General features: G+C 44.9%; 1 protein-coding gene across 1 annotated transcript; it reads left to right on the forward strand.

Moving 5' to 3' along the window:
* The first annotated feature begins 748 nt into the window (after positions 1-748).
* On the forward strand, positions 749-3,816 carry LOC137073785 (uncharacterized). The gene has a single exon (XM_067442493.1). It carries the CDS (start codon positions 749-751, stop codon positions 2,843-2,845), a length of 2,097 nt encoding a protein of 698 aa, XP_067298594.1. The 3' UTR covers positions 2,846-3,816.
* Positions 3,817-10,779: the final 6,963 nt, after the last annotated feature.

Consider the following 10,779-nt stretch of genomic DNA (forward strand, 5'->3'; position numbering starts at 1 on the left):
GCAGCCTTCGAAATTTAACGAAATGAGACACAGCTTATGTCTTCTAGGATACTCATTAAGATGGACATGTTGACATACTTCTTGTGTGAGTTTGTCCGTTTAAGTGCAAGACTTGAAAGAGAAATGATGTTTCTTAAAAAACTAAGTTCGGGAGAAGCACGTGCAAATGATCTACCTAATCATGATGTCATTCCAACCAGCTGTCAACAATCAGTAATCATCATGTCTACCAATCAGCTCAAGTAGAGGATCACATAAATAGCCAGTCAACTCACCAATGTTCCTTGACAAAGTTTGCAGCATTCTGGCAGGTCACTTTTTCTACCCACGCTGTCAACATGGTTCCACACGCTGCTTGAAGCTATGCTACAATGCTAAAAAACTTTCCTTACAAATTCCTAAGCTACCTAAAGCCCCTTTTGGCCGATTTTCATCAGCATTCTTTCAAACCAATGGCTCCTCAACATCACGGAGCTCAGTTTTTCGGGCTAATCTCTTCTCCACTGCTGTAGCAGTGCTGTTCCCTCTGCTCCCACAGGAGCTCAGTTTATCTGGCTAACCGTTTTTCCACTGCTCCCACAGGAGCTCAGTTTTTCTGGCTAACCGTTTCTCCACTGCTGCAAGCAGTGCAGTTCCCTCTGCTCCCACAGGAGCTCGGTTTCTCTGGCTAACCGTTTCTCCACTGCCAAAACAGTGTTGTTCTTTATGCTTCCGCAGGAGCTGAAGAAAATTGGTCCTACCCATTGCAATGTTTGAGAATGAAATTTATCCATCTGACGAAGATCCTCTACAGCATTCCACAGCTGCAAGGAGCACCACAACCCAACAAGACACCGTGACTGAATCTCCAGCAACACAGCGTGGCCGTCGGCCCAGCCGAGCCACATCCCGTACACCGAGACGCAGAGGCTTGCCATCGCCTCCACCTTCAAGACATCCACCATCTCCAGCTTCCTCCTACTCCTCAGTACAACCTACGATTCCAGCAATAGAGAAGTGGACCGTACTAGGGTTAAGACAAGTGCTAATCAGTGTCGAGGATAATTTTTCCAGAAGAATTAATAAAGCCAAATTATACAACCTGTACGTGTCACTTCAAGCAGCTTCTCCATCTCCAAAATCCACTCCACCTTCCAAAACTACAAACAGATCAAGGAAACATAAGGATCCGAACTCACGCTCTCAAAAGACCCCTTCTCCCACAGAATTGGTTCTTCCTCGAGCACCAGGCCACTGCAGCAGGCCCTCAGCTAGCCCGGGCCGCGCCCCAGTTCCAGCCATCGTCGCCGCCACCCAGCCCAACTCATCTCTCTGCTCCGCCGAGCCAGAGACCGTGGGTGTTTTCCAGCATTGCACCCCAGGTTACAATACCAGTTTCCTCTGCCCCAGGCAATCCTTTAAGCGTAAGTACGCTTCCGCCAGCAGCTCAAGCTTTGTATCACAGCCTTTTCCTGTCACTTTTTCTAACCCCTTCCCTTGGCCTGCAGCCCCACCATCAAACTCTAGCGCGAGGCTGCCTCCGCTAGCGGTGCAGGCCCAGCTGCTTTTTGTCCTCCTTAGCTTTCCTCTTTCCCCTTTTTCCCATTCCTTCTTTGTCGGGGACCGACTGAAACGAGAGGTTGCCTCCGCAAGCGGTTTTCGGCCCCTGGTTTTCTATCCGCCTAACACTTTTTCCCAAACTAGTGCTACATTCACTCTGTTTTCTGCAACACAGATGCCCTTCCCGCCGAATTCTACAGCCTTGGAACTGCCCCCTGTCGCCAGCAACATTAGAGCACAGATCCTCACAGAAATTCAGGCTGTTGGCGCCAGAGGCGGACCCATTCCCATTCCCAACCCCAGTACCAAAGTATTGAGAGCTAATATTCCCATAAACCACCCATTGAGACCCCTCATTGACGCTTCTCTCAATTCCATCCTTCAAGCTGTTTCCCCCAGAACCCTTCAATCCTACCTAACTGCATGGAATTGTTTCAAGTCTTTTCACTCCATATACAAGCTGAATTTTCCAGATCATTCTTCGCTTACCATCACTTCATTCATATCTTATCTCAACAGCACCAAGAACCTCCAAGTCAGCTCCATCAAGGGTTATCTAAGCGGAATTCAATTTTTTCACAAACTTGCGTTTGGTCTGCCCTCTCCAGAAATATCCAATTCACAAACATCCATGCTCATCAAAGGCATCCAAAAGACTCAACCCACCCACCCAGACGCCAGACAACCAATAACTCTAGATATACTTACCAAATGTATCTCCACCCTCCGCCGAGGATACCACTCCACCAATACTGCCCGCACTCTGGATGCAATGTTCATATTGGCTTTCTTCGGTTTTCTCAGAAGCTCAGAAATTACCATCACATCCACCTTCAACCCAAAGCTTCATCCTACAATTTCAGACCTAGCAGTGCTAGATAACGAAACAATCTCTTACTTCATCAAACAAAGCAAGACGGACCAAATGAAAAAAGGGCATTCCATTTACTTTTTCAACCTTCCATCACCAATCCAGCCGTATCAATCCCTTTTAGCCTACCTTCATTTCAGAAGTTCGCAGACTAAACTTTTCTCTGAACCACTCTTCACAGACGATGCTAACCGCCCTGTCACACGTTTCTGGTTCCAAAAACACCTCAAGTCTATACTGATTCTATCCGGCATCTCAGCAGACAACTTTTCTAGCCATTCATTCCGCATAGGTGCAGCAACCACAGCTGCTCAAAAAGGTCTCTCCCAGCACCAGATCCAAAAACTTGGTCGCTGGTCGTCAGAGGCTTTCAAGAGCTACATCCGCTCCAATCGCTCCCACATCAAAGAAGCCCAACAGACCCTCATCAGCTAAAATTGTTTCAGCTTCAGCTTTTTCCATACACTCAATCCTACAGGATCACCACATCCGCTCCATTTCAACATCACCAAATTCACTAAGTGAATCAATAATATTCACTGCCGTAGCAGCATCTCTCCAGTTACTCCCGCAGGAACCCACCTCAAATTTCCACTGCCGCAGCAGTGTTATCTCCTTCGCTCAAACAGAAGCTCAGTTTTTCCATCCAGCCGGCTCTCACTGCCACAGCAGTGTTATCTCCTCCGCTCTAACAGAAGCTCAGTATTCCCCATCCAGCTGGCTGTCACTGCCGCAGCAACGCTATCTCCTCTGCTCTAACAGAAGTTCAGGATTCTCCATCCAGCTGGCTGTCACCGCCGCAGCAGTGTTAACTCCGCTCAAACAGAAGCTCAGGATTCTCCATCCAGCTGGCTCCCACTGCCGCAGCAGTGTTAACTCCTCCGCTCCAATAGAAGCTCAGTATTCCCCATCCAGCTGGCTGTCACTGCCGCAGCAGTGTTATCTCCTCCGCTCAAACAGAAACTCAGGATTCTCCATCCAGCTGGCTCTCACTGCCGCAGCAGTGTTACCTCCTCCCCTCTAACAGAAGCTCAGGATTCTCCATCCAGCTGGCTGTCACTGCCACAGCAGTGTTATCTCCTCCGCTCCAATAGAAGCTCAGGACTCTCCATCCAGCTGGCTGTCACTGCCGCAGCAGTGTTATCCCCTCCGCTCTAACAGAAGCTCCGTATTCTCCATCCAGCCAGCTGTCACTGCCGCAGCAGTGTTATCTCCTCCACTCCAATAGAATCTCAGTATTCCCCCATCCAGCTGGCTCTCACGGCCGCAGCAGTATCTCCTCAGTTCTAACAGAAGCTAAGCTTTCCATCCAGCTGGTTCTCACTGCCGCAGCAACGTTATCTCCTCCGCTCTAACAAAAGCTCCGTATTCTCCATCCAGCTGGCTGTCACTGCCGCAGCAGTGTTATCTCCTCCGCTCTAACAGAAGCCCCGTATTCTCCATCCAGCTGGCTGTCACTGCCGCAGCAGTGTTATCTCCTCCGCTCCAATAGAATCTCAGGATTCCCCATCCAGCTGGCTCTCACTGCCGCAGCAGTATCTCCTCCGTTCAAACAGAAGCTAAGCTTTTCCATCCAGCTGGTTCTCACTGCCGCAGCAGTGTTATCTCATTCGCTCCAGCAGAAGCCCAGTTTCTCCAACCGACTTTTACTGCAAACAGTGTCATCTCCTCCGCTCCAACAGAAGCCAGTTCCTCCACCCAAAGCCTCCACTACCACAGCAGTGATACCGCCTCAGCTCCCGCAAGAGTTCCGTTTTTCCATTCAACTTGCTCGTACTGCCGCAGCAGTGATCTCTCCATATTTCCGCAGGAGTTGAGGTTCTACTTCCAACCCGGGGGTTTCAAAAAACAAGTTAAAACGGCTCGTCCCCACGGCTGCAGCAGTATCGACAACTCCGCTCTCGCAAAGCCCGATACTCCACCGAAACTCGTTTCAATACCACAGCAATGTCGCCATCTCCTTTCCCACAGGAGCCCAATCGTCCATACAAATGGTTCGTTTGGATAGTTGGAAAGCAAGTTGAAACGTCTCGTATCTTTGCTGCAGCAGTTACAGTCAATTCCGCTCCTGCAGGAGCTCTGATACGCCCTTCCAAAACCCGTTCCACTGTCTCAGCAGTCTCACCGTTCCCTTACAGAGAGCCTAATTCTCTGTACAACTGGGTCTTCGGATAGTTTGGGAAAGCAGATTCAAAGGGCTCATCTCCACTGCCAGCAGTATCACCAACCTCACTCCTGCAGGAGTTCTGTTCCTCCATCCAAACTAGTCCCACCACCACAGCAGTGTCATCTTCTCAACTCCTACAGGAGCCTAATTCTCTGTACAGCCAGCCCATTGGATACGTTCGAAAGCATGCTGAAACCGCTCGTCTCCACTGCCACAGCACTGCTATCTCCTCCCGCCTACAAGCAACCACCCCCAGCTGACTACCAACGAGTTTCACCCGTCTGATACCACGACCACCAAAACCTCAGAAAATAATGATCAAAGATCTCCCGATCCAGTAACTAACCCCCCTTCGATCGGCACAGCACCAGTTCATGCTCTGCAACTTTTGGGGGGCATCAACATCATTTACTGGCTGCTGTCCTATGCTAGTAGCAATTTTTTGGGGGAGTACTCTGGGTTCGGGCCAAATACCGAGCTCGGAGCCCTCTCCTCGGACAGCACGCCAAATACGCATACTATTTATTCTATCTGAATTATTTGTAAGTGTGAACTCGTGAAATGATGTTTCTTAAAAAACTAAGTTCGGGAGAAGCACGTGCAAATGATCTACCTAATCATGATGTCATTCCAACCAGCTGTCAACAATCAGTAATCATCATGTCTACCAATCAGCTCAAGTAGAGGATCACATAAATAGCCAGTCAACTCACCAATGTTCCTTGACAAAGTTTGCAGCATCCCTCCACCACCCCTTCTACCTCACACGCACCTGGTTAACTTTCTTAACCAGAGATACGGGGGGAGTACTCTGGGTTCGGGCCAAATACCGAGCTCGGAGCCCTCTCCTCGGACAGCACGCCAAATACGCATACTATTTATTCTATCTGAATTATTTGTAAGTGTGAACTCGTGAACTCAATATTTGCGCGCTGTGAGACATATGCGCGCTCTTGGATGAGTGCACAGAGATAATCGCGCACGATTTCTCATTTGCGTCTTCTGGCACTACACGCATGGGATGATGGCGAAACCGACCGGCCACATTCGAACATATGGTAGCACTCGCATGCATTGAACAAAGTTTACAAAGAGGTGAAACAGTATGATATTTGTATTACCCACCACAACTCAAAATCACCTGCATGTGGCTGTTGGCGGGTGCTAATTTCTATCCCTGCTACAGCCCCATTGACTCCCTGTGCAAATGCATTGATGAAGTTGACAACTGGATGTGCCAAAACCATCTTTAGTTAAACAAAGGCAAAACTGAAATCAGTACATTTTGAAACAAAGATGAAATTCTCAAGGTGAACACATATCTTTAGGCTAAAGGTCTATAATACAGAATCAAGTCAGGAATCTTGGTGTGATTTTGGAGTTAGACCTTCAGTAGACATGTCAAAGCAATAACTAAATCAGCATACTATCATCTGAAAAATATTGCAAGAATTAGATGCTTTGTTTCCAGGCAAGACTTAGAGAAACTCGTTCATGCTTTCATCACCAGTAGGGTGGACTATTGTAATGGTCATCTCACCAGCCTTTCCTAAAAAGACATTATCACACCAGTCCTCAGGTCTTTACACTGGCTTCCAGTTACATTTAGGATCGATTTTGAACTGCTATTACTTGTTTATAAATAAAATCACTCAATGGCCTAGGACCTCAACACATTGTAGATATACACTCTCCTAAAGGATTATTAGGAACACCTGTTCAATTTCTCATTAATGCAATTTTCTAATCAACCAACCACATGGCAGTTGCTTCAATGCATTTAGGGGTGTGGTCCTGGTCAAGGCAATCTCCTGAACTCCAAACAAATTTTGAGCATGGCTGTTGGTGCCAAACGGGCCGGTCTGAGATTTTCACAATCTGCTTAGTTACTGGGGTTATGTACAACCATTTCTAGGGTTTACAAAGAATGGTGTGAAAAGGGAAAACATCCAGTATGCGACAGTCCTGTGGGCAAAAATGCCTTGCTGATGAAAGAGGTCAGAGGAGAATGGGCCGACTGATTCAAGCTGATAGAAGAGCAACTTTGACTGAAATAACCACTCGTTACAACCAAGGTATGCAGCAAAGCATTTGTGAAGCCACAACACGCACAACCTTGAGGCAAATGGGCTACAACAGCAGAAGACCCCACCGGGCACCACTCATCTCCACTACAAATAGGAAAAAGAGGCTACAATTTGCACAAGCTCACCAAAATTGGACAGTTAAAGACTGGCAAAATGTTGCCTGGTTTGATAAGTCTCGATTTCTGTTGAGACTCAGATTTTAGTCAGAATTTGGTGTAAACAGAATGAAAACATGGATCCATCAGGCCTTGTTACCACTGTGCAGGCTGGTGGTGGTGGTGTAATGGTGTGGGGGATGTTTTCTTGGTGCACTTTAGGCCCCTTAGTGCCAATTGGGCATCGTTTAAATGCCACGGGCCTACCTGAGCATTGTTTCATGTCCATCCCTTTATGACCACCATGTACCCATCCGCTGATGGCTACTTCCAGCAGGATAATGCACCATGTCACAAAGCTTGAATCATTTCAAATTGGTTTCTTGAACATGACAATGAGTTCACTGTACTAAAATGGCCCCACAGTCACCAGATCTCAACCCAACAGAGCATTTTTGGGATGTGGTGAAACGGGAGCTTCGTGCCCTAGATGTGCATCCCACAAATCTCCATCAACTGCAAGATGCTATCCTATCAATATGGGCCAGCATTTCTAAAGAATGCTTTTCAGCACCTTGTTGAATCAATGCCACGTAGAATTAAGGCAGTTCTGAAGGCAAAAGGGGGTAAAACAGTATTATTATGGTGTTCCTAATAATCCTTTAGGTGAGTGTATGCTGATTAAATAAAAACCCAACAGATCACTCAGATCATCAAGATCAAGTCAGTTAGAAATACGAAGAGTTCACTCGAAGCAAGGAGAGTCTGCATTTAGCTATTATGGCAGCCGCAGTTGGAACCAGCTTCCTGAACAGATCAGATGTGCTCCAACAGTAGCCACATTCAAATCCAGGCTCAAAACACATCTGTTTAGCTGTGCATTTACTGAATGAGCACTGTGCCACTGTACGTCCGGCTAATCACACTTTATCTTATATCTATGCATCCTCTTTTTATTGTGGTAGCAGAAGGTGAAGCCGACTCAAGAAATGGGAGGCCCTGCGGGGCATAGGTAACATCCTATACAGAAGCCTGTCTTGGACTTGTAAGATCCAGGAGACATTGCGAGCCTGCTCCATCTCTTCCATCTCAGATAGGGGTACCCGAATTTAGAATCAGAATGATAGGGTTCTATTTATCACCATTTTATTTATATTTTTAAATTCTCTTTTCAAATGTTTTAATTATCCTTGTTTTTAGTTTTTATTCTTACACATGGTATTCTTATGTCTTATGCAAGTGTTATCACTATTTAATTAATTTATATGTAAAGCACTTTGAAGTGGCATTGTGTATGAAATGTGCTATATAAATAAGCTTGCCTTGACTTGCCTTGCCTTACAAGATGGAGAAGTTATTGTTGTTAAAGATTCCAAGAGCACATGAATTAAAAATAAAATGATGAGCAATACAGATACTGCAATATTCCACATAAAGTAATAATAGGCTAAGAAGAAGAAGAAGAAGAAGAAGAAGGACTTTGAGCCATGTGGATATGCCAAAATATGTGTCATTTATATATTCAAGAGGTTAAGAACCAATTAAAAGATGCTGATAAACAGAAGTGTGAAAAAGTGAACTGCTCTGCTGTAACTTTGTCCAGAAAGGCTATTTTTATAATCAGGTCAAAAGTTCCCTCCTCAGAACTCTGTGTTAGATTTGTATGTTACACCATTGTGGTGTTTACAATGTTAATAAAACAAAACAAAATATAACCAATACAAATAGGCTGTGTATTTGAAATGTTTCGTTTAAAATATAGCTAACTACTACATTAAATAAAATACAAACATATTGTTAACATTGTTCATTTTAAGTGTGATATTATTTTACCTTATCTCGTTTTCCTCCAATGAAAAAAGTTCCAAATGAAGCCAAAGCAGACAGTCTCTGAGCAAATACGATGTTTCTTTTATGAATTAATCTGTTTTAAGTGAATCGTTTGAGTCAAAAATTCAATGATTCACTCATAAAAACAATTTTAGATGCCAATCTACTGGACCTCGTAAACTGAGAGCAAACGATGCCTGTGTCTCATTTCAGAAGGCTGCGTCCTCCGGAGGTCGCATTCGAAGGGTGCATACGTCATAAGGCCGTCTCATTTAAAAAAAGTGAGTAGATAGTGAGTATCCTTTTAAACAGGATTACAACTGTTTAGCGCATTTTAAACGTTTAGAACAGTACATTGCTGTCAAGACAAGAAACATTTCAAAGTAATTTTGAAGTTATAAATAATTTTCATTCATATAACTGGCGTGAGAGCGCAACGAGGTTGAATGTGTTGGCATAGCAACGTGATACTTCCTGCCTGTGTGTCCTACGAAGAACGTCTCGTTTAATTCTGATTGAGGACACTCCATATACTGCATCCTACACAGGATGTGTCCTCCGGAGGACGCAGCATACGAAATTTAACTAAATGAGACACAGCTGATGAAGTCGTCCCAGTGCTTCTGGACCATGCATTAAAGGAGGGGTAAAACACTCAGTTTCAGTCAATCTCATGTCAATCTTGAGTACCTATAGAGTAGTATTGCATCCTTCATATCTCCGAAAAGTCTTTAGTTTTATTATATTTATAAAAGAAATATAGGCTGTACCGAGTCTTTCCGGAAAAAACCTAGCGCCTGGAGGCGGATCGTATGGGCGGAGCTAGGGTGACAGTGACGTCCTCAAGCGTGGAGAAACCCATGGCTATCGATATGATTCAGCTAATACAGATATGATCCAGAATCAGATTCGAAGGCTGAAATAAATTGAACAGGAGAAACAGCAACAGCAGGACGTCCGTCTCTGTGGTATGTACTGTATTTAGTGACCTGTCAACATTTGTGTGTGTTTACTCCCAGTTTATGATGACATGATTAGGTTTATGAACCATTGTATGTCGACTAAACCTTAGCAGTAGCAAGCAAAACGGTTTTGCACGTCAGACATAGAACAACAATGGAGTAACCGTTAGCGCATTTGAATGACGAAGCATGCAATCGTGTTGTTTACTGATGTTTACTCATGTGACGATAGCCAACAGCACAGACATTTGAAGCAGTTTTACTCACCGACTGCTTCCAAAGCAGGACCGAACCTCTATAGATGGGACCGCTCCGTCAAAAACACACTTCTTTGGTATGATTTGGTGAAGTCCTGACAGCAGTGACCGTGGAGATCCACTTTGCGACACGACTGAATCTATGTTGTGAAGCTTCCCGTCATTTCTGCATTCAAATCGGTTCAAATGCAGCGCTGCCTTCCCAGAATTGCTGTGCTGAAGCGTGGAAGTCACTTGATGTCACCCATAGGAATAAAGTGGAGCGCGGCGCGGACTATAACGACATAAATGTTCACGGACGAGTGGATCTGCAGCTGAGCGAGTGTTTATGGGCGTGCATTTTCTCTCTCGCTCTAGTCACGCGCGCGCGCACCCTACCGGGAGAAGAGCCCGTACGGCCCATACAAGGACCTTACGCTCTATCGACGTCAAGCCGACCCATACTCGAAAAAAACTCTCCGAAACTTGCGAGAAACCGGAAGGAGTATTTTTGACACAGAAATACTCCATCAAACGTCCAACATTAGTTTTTGAAACTTTGTCTATGTTTAGGATGGGAATCCAAGTCTTTAACAGTGTAAAAAGCTCAGTATGCATGAAACAGCATTTCACCCCTCCTTTAACATCATGTCGGAATGGCTGTTAGCCTATTACAAAATCCCAAAAGGGAGAAAGTAAACATTTTTTATAAGTTGTAGGCTAATCTTATTATGGTGGCCTACTTCCGATTTGACGTGAGCACAACAATTTATCAAGGCTCTTGATTCGCCAGTCGGGAATGACTTGTAAACCCACTAAATGCTATAAATAAATTAAAAAACAGCTAAATATTTTGGTCATTTTATACCTGGGCCAAAAAAAACACCCCAAAAAACATTTATCTGCCAAGCAAAAATTATTTGGATTTTTTTTTTTAAACAAACTAGTCTTTTCCACATCCATGTTTGTAGCATACATTTACTGATTACATG

Source organism: Pseudorasbora parva, chromosome 4, assembly GCF_024679245.1.
Source record: "Pseudorasbora parva isolate DD20220531a chromosome 4, ASM2467924v1, whole genome shotgun sequence".
Classification (NCBI taxonomy): Eukaryota; Metazoa; Chordata; class Actinopteri; order Cypriniformes; family Gobionidae; genus Pseudorasbora; species Pseudorasbora parva.

Coding starts and splice junctions, on each gene's coding strand:
- LOC137073785 (XM_067442493.1), top strand. CDS start 749: ATGTTTGAGAATGAAATTTATCCATCTGACGAAGATCCTCTACAGCAT.